General features: G+C 35.1%; 1 protein-coding gene across 5 annotated transcripts in view; it reads left to right on the forward strand.

Annotated features, from left to right (window-relative positions):
- IFT74 (intraflagellar transport 74) overlaps positions 1–13,519 on the forward strand; it is a 35,665-nt gene extending 22,146 nt beyond the window's left edge. For 4 of the 5 annotated variants that reach the window (XM_027881006.1, XM_027881005.1, XM_027881007.1 and 1 more), the window contains 6 exons: positions 3,308–3,405; positions 4,371–4,497; positions 8,192–8,355; positions 8,892–9,017; positions 11,388–11,448; positions 13,199–13,314. In XM_027881006.1, the coding sequence (XP_027736807.1) occupies positions 3,308–3,405; positions 4,371–4,497; positions 8,192–8,355; positions 8,892–9,017; positions 11,388–11,448; positions 13,199–13,314 (692 nt within the window). Of the gene's footprint in view, positions 1–3,307; positions 3,406–4,370; positions 4,498–8,191; positions 8,356–8,891; positions 9,018–11,387; positions 11,449–13,198 lie in introns of all 5 variants that reach the window. The other variant, XM_027881008.1, reaches the window with a different exon arrangement.
- The last annotated feature ends 393 nt before the right edge of the window (positions 13,520–13,912 follow it).

Below are 13,912 nucleotides of genomic sequence, written 5' to 3' on the forward strand. Positions count from 1 at the left end.
GGGGTTGTTTAGTCTGGAGAAGAGAAGGCTTAGAGGTGACCTCATCACTCTCTACAACTACCTGAAGGGAGGTTATAGCCAGGTGGGGGTTGGTCTCTTCTCCCAGGCAACCAACAATAGGACAAGGGGACATGGGCTCAAGCTCTGCCAGGGGAGGTTTAGGTTAGATGTTAGGAAGAAATTCTTTACGGAGAGGGTAATCAGGCATTGGAACAACCTACCCAGAGAGGTGGTGGATTCACCATCCCTGGAGGTTTTTAAAAAGAGATTGGATGTGGCCCTTAGTGCCATGATATAGTAATTGGAGTTGGATCAGGGGTTGTACTCGATGATCTTGGAGGTCTTTTCCAACCCAACCTACTCTATGATTCTATGATTCTATATTTATTCAAGAATGAATGCTGCTAAAGCTTTGCTGCATATTAGAAAGGTCTAATGTTGTAGAGACCCTAGCAGCAACTAACAGAGGATGAAAACAATTGGTTTTAGATACACCTTATTGCTAGTGTACTGTAGTAGACAGCTTACCAAAAAAGTTCTCAGGAAAAGGGGAAAATGATCAATAAATACACCATGAAACCAGAGAATATAATATCTATTTTTAAGTATTCTCTGTATGACTTACGGTTAGCATGATGCTGAAAGGTCTCAGCTCAGAGGAAGGGAATATGGGTAAGACCATACTTAAAAAGTTTCTGTGTTTTCAAATTACCAAATTTCCTGAGAAGCAAAAAGGCAAAAGCTCACTTAATTTGGATACTCAGTGTGAATAGAGACTGTGCAAGTGGGGACTCACAGTCCTTCTGAGTCTTTGGGTTTTGATTCTACTTCCACCCTTCATCAGAGGATATGGATGCAGTTCCAGGCCTGTTTGAGATTTGGAGGACCTGAAACCTGAGAGATTTGAGGGAACATGCAGGAGTCTAAAAAGATGGGAAAAGATGTGTAGAAGAAGAGGAGACAGGGAAATACACACCAGTCAGCTTTAGTATCAATTTCCAGAAAGAATGTGGAAAAACAAAGCAAGCAAATGCTTTGTAAATGTTACAGAAACAGAAATATGAATAAAAGTAGTATTGATTTGTCAAGTACAAAGATCTGTTTTCCTTTTTTGACAGAAAAGTATTGCAGAATAAGGGAGGTGGAGTGGATGATGTGTAATTTCAGTACATCTTCTGCTGTCTCATGGTGTTCTGAGAAGCAAGCTAGGAAAATATTGCCATTAACCTAGACTGTGCATTCAATTAAAAAATTACTAATTATGAAAGATTCAATGCCAGAATGAAAGGATGTATTGAATAGAGTTTTGCAGTGTGTTGGGTGTTCAGGTTGATCAATACTTATATCCATCAGATGGATGACAGGTGAGAGAGTTTCATGGAAGAGTTCACAGAAAATACTTCATTGGAAAAGCTGAAGTCATGTTGGAGGACAGGGTTGGAATTTTTTGTACTTTTGGCATATTAGAAATGAGTTAAAAGCATTCAAAAATAATGAAATGTAAGTTTCTATAGTTGGGTAATGAAATCAACAGCAAAAATGTAGAATAGGGAGCAGTTCATTAGGAACAACTCTGTGGCATGGCTCAGAGTTAGAGTGAAAACAAAGTGAACATGGCTCCACAGTATCACACTAACATGGAAGAGAAAATACCACAACAGGTCTGTAATTTGTCAGACATGTAAACTAGTCTTTTCCCCTGTGTATTGAATACTTCAGGTGGAGTACTGTCTCTAGTTCTGCACATAAAGGAAGGGGTGACAGTCATGAAGAGAAACTTATGGGGTATGCAGAAAGCGTGACCTGCAAGGAAATATAAAAGAAAAAGTCTTTTGTTTTAGAAGGTTTATGAAAGTTCTCAAATATCTAAAAAGGCTGTTTCAAATAACAAGTGAATAATTTATCTCTATATATACATGGAGGAGATAAAAGGAGCAATACATCAATGGCTGCAGAAAGATTTCAGGTTGGATATTAGGGAAAACTTCCTAACATTAGCATTTACCAACCACTGGAATAGGTTGTCGTGGAGAATTGTAGAGTATCCATTGGAAGCTGAGTATGAGATGAGCATAGACACACATCTGAATTACTGACATACAGTTTTATCCTCAAACTACTGAATTAATCAGATGAGCTCTTGCAGTCTCTTGCATTCAGTTCTTTATGAATCTGTGAAACACACAGTGCTCAAGTGAAACCAGGTCAGTCAGGCAAGCGTGATGAAAAGGAGAGTTGCCTGTAGCAAAACAATGAGATGAGATGTAAATATGGACCTTGCTTAATGATTTTAATAAACTCAAAGATTTGAAAGAAAACAGCTAAAAAGTCCAGAATGCCAAAGGAGACAAACAGTAGTCAAATCATATAGATACTGTTCTAAGGTCCTAATTTTATTGTTGCTGGCTCTGTTTTATAGAATTACATATATACCTGTGGATGTTGTGTATGTTAGTGTTATTGTTTCATATTTACAAATGTGTGAAAATGTGTTCCTACCATTGTCTAATCCTTCTTGCTCAAACAAGGACTTCTTCCCTTTTTCATCCACATAGAAACTCTTAATTTTACTGGGTGCTCCTGTGTATAAGCCATGTTTCAGTAGGAGACCCAGTAGAAGAGAAGTTATTATAATTTACAGCCCTAGGTGGCATCTTGCTGGACTTCTAATTTTGATGTGATGTGTCCAGCACCTTTTTCTTTTTAATATATCTGTGACCATAAATACAGTGTAGTATGCCTGGAACACAAATACAGAGGGCCTACCACCATTACAATTGTGTTGTCAGATTCAGTTGGACACTTTCTAGAATGAACTTAAATTACAAATGTAGTTAAGGGACATCATACAGAAGGAAAGAGATGATCCCAGGTGAATATTGGTCTCAAGTCCTTAGCAGTGTTTCGCATTTAGTCCAGGTTATTCGAGATAATGAAGTCACCTGTTCCCTTTATTTAGCAGCCTATTTTGTTAACTTTCAGAAAAATAAAGAGCAACAGCTGCTAGGACAAGCATTTAGAAAGGTGTCAGAAATTATGGGGGTGAAACTCCTTTCCTGTTGGGTAAAAAGCCTCACTATACAGGAAGGTGGTGACCTCATGCCCAGTACATGTCTCTGGAAGAATTCTCCATCATTCCAACCAAAAAGTTGACAAGTTTCAAGATCTCTACCACCTAGCTCTTAAATAAATGAAGTTTAATTGTACAATTTATCAATATAGTACAAAGTTTTGACTGGAAATAACGCAGGCATGTGCTGTACCCATGCAAGTAAGAGCCTTATTTTTCGTGTTTGCTAATCTCTAGATTTTCTTGAGACTTTTGAAGAGGTTAAGAATCAGGAACTTGAAAGAAAGTCCCAAATAGAAGCCAACATTGTTGCACTTCTGGAGCACTCGAGCAGGGTAAGCGTTTCCCTCCTCCCGTGGCAAGCTAGGAATTTAGAAGCACAGAGCAAGAGAGCGACTGAATGAAGAGGGATGGTGCATTTTATATATTTAAATTTATCCACATAGTAATCTCTTAGAATGATTAAACATTAAACCATGTACGCCTGGAGTTAAAAAAAAAGGATTTGTTTAATTTCTTTCTGGGGAAGGAGTTGTCATCACTGTTATAATGAACATTATTACATTCATGATAAACATTTCCAAATACTGCAAATAAAACTGCTGCAATATGTTGTTTACTCAAAGTTTGCACATCTCAGTTCAGGGGTATCCTGTCAAACTGTTATACAACTGAAAATATTCCTCTTGTCCCTATGATCTACTAAAATTAGGTCTGGAATACCCCGCTATGTAATATTTTCTGTAAACAATATAAATGAATAATGTAACACTCTAGAAATTGTTCCAATTTATAGTCTACCATTTTTTTCACTTTCAGTTCTCCTTTCCTTTTAATATTTTTTGTTTCCATGGATTTTTTATCTTCTAGAGAAGTTTCATCTGAGTAATATTTTGATTCTATGATTACTTTAATTGTCTTCTTACTCAGTACCTTATATTTTAGGCACTGTCCCTTTAGAACCGATGTGTATGGCAGCACAGTTTATTCTTGCTTTATTCTTATTTTGTTTCATCTGTGCTAGTCTGTCAGGACATCTTTTATCAAAAATTGGCAGAATGAAAGTCATTCACATTTAAATCACTTCATAATATTTCCAGTATTTTAAGTCTTTGTAGTACAAAAGCTAAATAACAATGTCCTAGCAGAACAGTTTTTTACTTGACCAGTTACCATTTGTTTTTTCGAAAATAGAACGTGTTCTCATTATTGTTATTGGTAACACACAGAATCTGAATCATATGAAACAAATTTCATCTGTTACAAACGTGTTCTCATTATTGTTATTGGTAACACACAGAATCTGAATCATATGAAACAAATTTCATCTGTTACAAATCAAGAGCTGAAAATTATGCAGGAAGACCTCCATTTCAAAACAAGTGAAATGCAGAAGTCACAAAGCACTGCTAAGAATCTGGTTACAGGTGAGATCAGCAATGAATTTTTAAATTTATTTCTTAAAAGTGTTAAGGTTACCCCCAATGTTACACTAATAATAAGTAGAAGATCTGAAAATATTGGATAACAGATTATAAGTAAATATTAAAATACAGTGGCAACAGAGAAACTGAAACTCTTTTGAGTAACAAGCTATTTATATTCCTCAGGAGTATTTAATTTACTATTACCACTAAAGATCATCTTGCTTGCACAGATGTAAGATCAAAAAATTTATTTTAATACAGGGTTATGAACTTTTTGTAGCTAGAAGTTTGATTTTTACTAATACTTGCCTCAAAATAAATACCTTCCATGATTTTTAAACAGTGCTTAATAAATTAGTTTTCCACAGTTGTCTAACCATATATTGTTTGTAATGTATTGTTAGTATCATTTAACTGTGGTTTGTGCTTTTGCAAAGGGTATGTGCTATGGGAGAATAACTGACAACAACAGTGAATAGCTCTCAAATTCTGAGGATTTGATTCTGCAAAGTGAAAATTCCTTTTTACTTCATTTTCTAAATATTCAAATACCGAAAATTAAATGTAAGCATCTGCAGGATCCCGTCTGTAATTTCAAAAAGCAGACAGTATTTTTCTTTCATTCCCGTAACAAGTGTCTATTTAGTTCTTTATTTGCACTGTTTATATTAGGATTGTTCTCACAGTTCTAAGTCTTTGTCAATATCATTATTGGTTCAGCAAACCTTTCCTTGTTTGTTTGGCTGAAAGGAAGGGGCAGGAATTAAGAACCATAAATCATTTTGTTAGAAGATTATTATGTGCTGCACTTTTTAGTAATTTTCAAAATAGGAGCCCCTGTTGTGACTTCAAAGTAGTTATGATCAAATATGAAGTTGCTATGCACAAAATGTTACAGAATTTGATTGTTTTGTTTTTGAACATTTAGTGTTCACTTGTCTGCAAATACTCATTTTACAGTTCTAGTGTAGTTTAACATTACGAGTTCAATTATGGCTTTTTGTTCTTTCATGTAAGCATCAATTCTGACTGCTTTACAATGTAAGGATGTTTTGAAAGCATCTGGTGCTATAGAGACATTATTGAAAGAGATATTTCTTTCTCTGCTAGAGAAGGAAGTTACAGTACATAATTTTCAGCAGATCATTTAAATAATTCATAAGTAAACGTCTGACAGCAAGGAGTCATAGATACAGTAATAAACAACTTAAGATTCTTTCAGAAATGCAGTGAATTTTCATTTTGCACAATTAAACTTCTTCCTAACCTTCCAGTTATAGCACAGTAATCTTCAGAATTCTTTTGTTGTGATTAAAATCTGGATTCCCATATTTTCTTGTCATAACAAAAATATAGAATGTCCACCAGCAGAACCCTTAAAAAAATAAAAAAGAGAAGGAAACCATGAGGAGTAAACAAAAGTGCTGATGGCATAGTTTCCCAAAACTATTTCCCTGGGTCACTGTGGTTTGTTCTGAGAATTTGCTACTATGTACACACTGCATGCTAGACACTGCAACTTCACAGTGTATCAAAAGGAACTGGGCTGCATCCTCTTCCTGCCTCTTCCCCTAGAGGAGTTCTGAGGTTTTTTCGTTGAGGCTGCTACTGGAAAAGGAAAAAATTCACCGCTTCCAGTTTCTTCCCTTTCCTCCCGTGAATGGATAGGAATGCTCATTGCTGTCTCATCATAGTTTCTATCAGAGTATAGACAGAACAGCCTAAGAACTCGTTCTGCCTTTATGGCACTTACATTCTTACTACTCCTTTATTTTACTATGTAAAATAAATTCCAACTACTCAACTATGTATTATTTTAAAATAAAATATAGATATTAAACTACTATATAAAAAGTGAAATGCTGTGATTAGGCCTAAATAAGTCCTTAAGAACATACATAGTTGTTTTCTGCTCTTTCTCTCCAATCTGAATTTATTTTATAATTCTGTTTTTTACTGGGTTTGATCTTAAAACCCTTAAGCATTTGTCTGTCTTTAAATCACAGTGCTGTAGGAATAAAAGAAGTAAAGCTGCGGTCTGTTCAGTTGTGGTTTACACTCTGTCACTGACCACTATTGGGAACTTTGAACTGAAACTGTGGGCAGTTACAAAATATTGCAGGCACAGAGGAGGTGTTTTCTTAAGTGCTTTACAGTGGAAGGCAGACACTGAAGTGCAGACATGCAATGCAGTCTAAATATTTTACTTTTAAACACTTCTTTTAGTAATATGGAATTTTTTTGTATTTATGAACATGCTCTTTGCACATATAGGTCCCTTTCAATCTTACCTTATGTATCAGCATTCTTGAGGATAATTTCAAATGGTACACAAAAATTTTGGCTTGTCTTTTTTTTTTTTATTTTGAGATGCCTAAACAAATCACCAAAGCACTGTAATAAGCAAAAAATATTGATTAAAGGAAATCCTTCACTCTAAAAAAAAGAAGCATATGGCATAAATACATAAGTAGAGAAATGAATACCAAAATCTTGCTTTGACAGTGAGATTTTCCCAAATAAATCCACTGAGGAAACCGTACCCACAGTTTTTTGAAAGGTAAACTCTCCCTCTTTTACATAAGTACATCTATTCCCTTCTGCCATGAAGATTTATACTGCCTTGGTTAAGTTGGGGGGATAATTTTCTACCTTTTTCCAGCTAATCAGCATAAATCTGACTGTGAGCAAAATACACAGTCTATGCTGAGAAAAGTTTCTTTGTGCCGTCTCATCCCTCCCAATAGGCATGTTGCCTGATATTTTAGATTATAGGAAAAAAACCTGCATCATTTGTATCATTCTTCTGAGTTAGGTACAGATCTGAAACATAAGAAGATGTAGCCATGTGTTTAATGTTCAGGAACATGAATAGAATACAATGACAAGGCAGGTCACGAAACCAAAACAAGTCTAGCCACACCTAGTCCTTCCCCACTCGGGGGAACTTACCCCCAAAGCTATGCCAAAGTATATTTATTATTTTGTATATTTTTATTGTTTCTTCTCTTATGCATCTCATGGCTGAACTGTTTCAGTCTTTGCAGTTCTCTTCATATAAGAATCCACCCATATTTGTAATTACCTTAATTACCTGTATCTCTGTTCCTTATTTTTAATGGAGTGCCAGAAGTAAATTCTGTATGTTGTAACACATGCTGATCTTGTAAACTGTGACACCTCTTATTCTGTGGATGTATGGAAGTGTTTTTCTGTAGAGAGTGAATGTTTAAAGAAAATTTGGTTATTTGTTCTCCAAAAACTAAACCTTACCCTTATACAAGCAGCATAAATAAAAACAACACACTGCTAAAAAAACTAATAAAATTTTTTTTAAATTGTCTGCATTATTGCAACTTCTTGTAAGTTATCACCACTGTTTTAAGACTTGAAGTTGTCTGATGCTATAAATTTAACAATAGAAGCACTGTAATACAAAAAAATTTCACATTTTCATTACTCTTCACTTATGGAATATAATACAGTTATTGTAATGTATGAGTCTGACTTGTAGGATGGTTGTGAAAATCACATTTTTTTCTTTCCTTCACATAAACAGTCCCACGAATATCAAGAAAGATATACAGGAGCTGTTTATATAGCTTAAATATAGTATGAACCTTTATATGTACTCGGCCATGTATTATGAAACAAAAAGTACTGTTAATTTGAGATTGTGTGTCTGGCGATCTAGAGAGTCAAAAACTGCAGATGGACTTACAGAAGATGGAACTGTTGGAGGGCAAGATGGTTGGGGAACTGGCTTCTCTTAAAGACAAAATTGAACAGACAAAAGCGGAGTTGGAGGTCTACAGTAATCTGCCAGCTCTGAAAGCATCAGGAGAAGAGAAGGAAAAGGTAACAAAAGGAATAAGACAGATTTGTGTGCTTTTGAGCAACCAGTTCTGTGATTGAGAGTTCTTCCTTATATCTGATAGCTGCAAATTAATCCAAATGCTTCTCTGCTTATATACATGATTTACCAAATGGGTACATATAGCAGGCTATGAGCTGAATGCCTTTTGATCACTGCCTTCCACAAAATCTCCTCATTTTATTTTAATGAATCAGCTAAACTACCCATAACTTTGAATTTAGCAATCTAACACAGAACTCAAACAAAAAAGAATTTCCTACAAATTCTTAACATCAGCATTCCCACTTGTGCTCATAGAATATGGTCTAAGCCTAGAATTTGTCATAATCATTGAGTATCATTTTTAGGATAAAGCATGCATTGCTAGAGAAAAGCCTATGAGTTCTCTGTGCATGTGGTCTTGTTCTGAAAGGAAAAAAAGTAGCACTTTGAAAGGTGAATCAAAGTAATTACCTGAAGCTCACAGCAGATGAATTCAGCCATTAATCAGTTGGTGTTGTTTTTTTTTTCTAACTAGAAACTCCAGGATGACAAAGAAAAATTAACAAAGCGCAGCCGTTCTTTCAAGAAAATAATGGAACACTTGAATGCAGAGTATGAGACACTAAAGAGGGAGCTGCAAGAAAACGAGACACATTCTCAGGTATAGCTCAGATTACATATTATCCCCTTCAGTTGTTTCTTTCTCAGTTTTGGTTTTCTCATACACATGAAGCATTGTATGGATGGAATCTGTTTATTCCTTCTCAGAGAGTTTTCTAAGTCATGTGTTTTAAGTGTGTTGCCATATTTTAAGTTTTCAAAAAAAACTTAATATTGCACTAATAAATTGTTTGTAAGCTTTAGATTACTGGGCAGAGATCTTTCTGAGCTTAAAAATTATGTGACTCCTATGTTTAAGTGTTTGTATTAATCTTGCTCAGAACTCTTCACCTTCTGCCCTTCCTTTGCTTGAGTAGTTTTGAGGACCAACTTAGAAGAACGTACAGGGGAAAAAACAGTCACTACTAATTAGCTAAGATCCCTTTTGCTTTTAAAGTTATGGTGGTAAATTTTCTATTGCAACCTGTGCTATTAATTTCATTTTCCTTTTTTCTTATTCTTCTGCTTCTTGCAGACCACTGAAGTTCTGGGGCTTGTTCAGACTTAAACTTTGGTATATGAGTATATGTACATTTACATTGAAAGAGTGAATCAGGAAAGAATGGGTTTGTAACCTCTTGAGCAGCTTTGATTCATCCATTTTAAACACCCATATATTGCTGTAATTTTGGCAGCAGAACTTTACTGGCATAGAGGTTTGAATGCACAGAAGGAAAACAGATAACCTTAAAATAAGGTGGAAATGGAAATTGATTATTTTCTGTGCATTTCACTGTTTTTTATTCTTTGAGGTTGTTGAGATATTTATTTTATTTTAATTCAGTTAAAAGCTGAAGGTCATATTGGTACATGTTTAAGTTGACTTTCCTCTGGAGTGGCCTTTGTGGAGCAGATGAGAAGGCGTAGCTCTGACTGAGGTTTATGTATACATGTGTAGTACTAGGGTGATGATATAAATCCACAAAGCTACATACCAAAGTCTGCAAGACTTCAGTTAATGAATATTTTTATTCCAAAATCAGGTTCTTATTCCTAGAGCTTAGGGAAATGGATAAGCAGTTAGGATAGTTGCATGATGAGGCTTAAAATTTTATATAAAATAATAGTTGTACATAATTTCTTCAATTCATTAAGCTGTGGCAGTTCTATTTCAGTATCTGCAAAAAGGATTTTTTCCTTACTTTTTATGTCATGAGTGTAAATACCATGAGAGTGAATTAAAGTATACCTTATAACAGCTGATTGGTTGGCACACATCAAGAATTGTGAAGTACAAGTATCGTTCATGTACCTTGAGGGTTTGGGCAATTTTGCAAGCAGTGAAGTGGCCTCCAAGGAGTTACTATAAAAATACATTGAATGTTTCCTTTTATATGTATCAGACAGTAAGTATTTCAAATCTAAGCTCCCTTACTGGCTATATTGTGTGTAGCAGTATCTATAAAGGGGGCAATAAAAATTTTAATTGGTCAGAAATGTTTGTACTTGGAAATAAATTATTGCCATGCTTGCTGTGAACCAGTACACTAATAATTGATTCTTCGCTGTTAAGATTTGAGTAATATAGCAACTATTTTCTTGTCTTCTAGCTTAAGAATAAGCTTTTAAGTAAAATACTGCAGTGTTTTCCTAATTAATAGGAAAATTTTTAGTTTCTACTGAAAGTTTAGTCTCAGAATGATTTTCAGTTTTTGCATTTAAAAATAACATCTTCATATCTTGAAATGCAAAGCCTTGAACAGTAGCATCAGAAAAACAAGTATAAAATTGTATTGTAAGGAAGCAGCATCGATATAATGTCCACATTAGCTTCCTGTTGATGCTGAAAGTATTGAAGAAGTGCCAACACTTAACCCACACTCCTACAATCTTCTTACTGCAGCTCTGTTCTTATCACAGCTCCAGGCATCAGACAGGAAACTTAACTATGGAAGTAAGGAAGTTTCTTCTGTGTAGCCTAAAGTCCAAGACAGTGTCAGGAAATATTGTATCTTTGGTGATTTTAGATCTCACTGATCCTAAGAAGAGATCATTTAAGTGATAAGAAGCATAATGAGAATTCGTATCTCCCTGCAGGGTTCATCTTTTTACTTTTGACTTGCCTACATACTTCCTTATATGAAAAGTCTTGAATTCTCAGCTGATTTTTTCATCTGTCACTGCAGTTGCATGCAGTGCTTTTGTACTGATGGATTATGAAGTCCTAAATTTTATGCAGGTTAATTTTTTGGCACCTTTGAAAAACATTTTGCCATTGTTTCTCATTTTGGAGTTTTTAATGTGAAATAACTTCGATCTCATCGGGTGATAGAGTACAAGGTACTGATACAACATTTTTGGGAGATTTTTTTGTATGAAGTATGTGTTTAATAATTAGCATTTTGATTTTTGGCTCTTTTTGTGTTTTCAGCTTACAAATTTGGAGAGGAAGTGGCAGCACCATGAGCAAAATAACTTTATGATGAAGGAATGTATCCTTTTCTTTAAGAAATAGAGTCAAATTCATGCACTGTATTAATTGAGGAAGAAGTCTGTTTCCTCCAGCAGAGTAAGACAGGACGGAATGGTCAGCAGGAGACAGGGGAGGAGGGGAAAGGCAATCCTTTGCAAATGTCTGGTTAGCTGATAGATATTATATATAGCACAACTTGCATGTGTTGTCTGAAACAATTTTACGGGGTCCTAAAGCATAAGCTTTGCCTTGCGGTCTGGAGTTGTTCCTTCTGGCTCAGTTTTGCCATCAGGTTTCATACAAAGTTCATACCTGTCCAGTCTTCCATGGAAGCGTATTATTGTTTGAAAATCTTAGGGCATGGTGACTTTGCACGGTGTATTGTTTAACCCCCTGAAAATACCAATAATGAAAAAGTAAAAAATAAATTGTATACATTTAATGTTTTGCTTGTTAAATAAAAGGGGAATTGCCTACTAGAGAAAAAAAACAGGTGAATGTGTTAAGATATGGCAAGGAAATGCTTGAGCTGCAAAATGGGCTGGCCTGGGGAAGCTGCACTGTAGCTTTCTCATTATGTGATTCAAATTCAAGGGTTATATTTCACTAATCATGTAAGATCTTACAAAACTTGAGCAAAATCGTTATTTGCTTACTTGCAAATGGCATTCATGAGATAGTTTTTCAAATAAGCAAAAGCACTGATGTTTATTTTAATTAGAATTGATGGTTCTTCTCATATTGTACTATTTTATTCGCCATAGTTATGGCAGGTATCTGAGTAGGACCAAGCTGCCCTTTTATTTTGGGACAGTGAATTCACTACAGCAAGCTTATATCTTCAAAATTATTTAGAAACAAGGAATCTGAAATTTCTAATATGCACAAAATCACTGTTTTACGATTACAGTACAAATGAATTGGTAAAGATAACGTCAAAACTAGACTGCACCATCTAGTGTAGTATGTTGGACAATGGCCATTGCTATATGGAGAAGAAATGGCCAGAAAATGGCACAGGAATATATTTCAGGCAATTGTGTGATAGCCTGGCCATCAGAGAAATAATGATGATGATGATAATAATAAATAATAACATATATAATAATACATATAATGCTACCTTTTTCATATACCAGATAACCCATTTCTCATATCTGGTAAATGTTCTAATTCTTAGAAAATGCATCTGAAGAAAGTCTTGGACAATGTAATCTAATTTGGAGCTACCTCCTCTATGAAGGAGTCTCTACAGGAATGCTTATTAAGGCAGTACTCTTAAACAAAATTTTTCCCAAGTTCATCAGGATCTTAAAGCATCTCCTAACCTGCTATGCAATATCCAAGTGCAGATCCCTGTACAGAGTACTGTGTCTGCTTGGGCTACTGGGAAGAGAAGGGCTGCTTTCTTGGGCTGGGACATTTGCAGCCATACTGAATGGCTGTAAATAGCTGAGTGCTTTGAATTGGTTTTGCTTGCAATGTAACAATGGGCAGAGTCTTTCACAAGGGACCTGTTACCTGTATATATGAAAACAAAACTGACTCAGGCATATAATCTTTTTTTTTTCCTACCGTGCTTGGCATGAGATGGCAGCTAGCCCTAGTAAATTAGTGTAAGCCTTTTAGACCCAACTGCAGCTTTTTCCATTATTTGCAACACTTGACGGTTTTCAGAGAAGCAAATGTACTGTAGTGTGGTTCCCTTGTGATCTCTAATTATGCTCATATTTATACTGGCAGTTTGTTTCCTTAATTCTTTTAATCAGTCATAGCAACAAAAAGTCAGGAGAGTGACTACCAGCCAATAATGAAGAACGTGAGAAAGCTGGTCAAAGAATACAACAAGGCTCTCATAGAAGCTTTACAGAACACCAAGAACTGAACCCAGGCATTTCCTTCCTGCCCCAATGGGTCAACAATGAGAGATGTGCACAGCCAGCATGGAAAGCTGGACTACTGAGCTCATTCACTCACCACTATGGTGACAGATATTCTTAAAAGTATTTTTCAAGGTTTTTCGAAGTTACAGGTTTTAATAGTATCCTTTTGCACTGTTTAAAATTTTTAGAAATAAACTTCTGAATTTTGAAACTTGTATAAACAAAAAGGAAATACTGCCCTATGAGTTACGGAAGCCCATTGCTAAATTGCATCTCAAATGAGAAATTTCTGTCTACCTTACACGTTAAATTTCTGATTGTTATACATCATACCATCTCTATTTAGATAGCAATTTATATCAAGTAAGGAAAACACCTAAGGATGACAAGCATCTTTTCAATCAGAATTGCTTCATTGTGTAAAATCTTACAATAAAAGCAAATGCCAGCAAATTTTCATTTCCTAATGAACTTCCTTATTTTATAAAATGTAATTATGAAGAGAGAATGATGATAAAATATAGTGAAATGTAGCTAATACTTATTTTGTTGAGCATTTCACTGCTGTAATATTCACCAGTAAAGGAAATAAAAGGGAAA

Source organism: Empidonax traillii, unplaced genomic scaffold (assembly GCF_003031625.1).
Source record: "Empidonax traillii isolate 1590-97213 ecotype Southwest subspecies unplaced genomic scaffold, ASM303162v1 scaffold82:size1209730, whole genome shotgun sequence".
In the NCBI taxonomy this organism is placed as follows: Eukaryota; Metazoa; Chordata; class Aves; order Passeriformes; family Tyrannidae; genus Empidonax; species Empidonax traillii.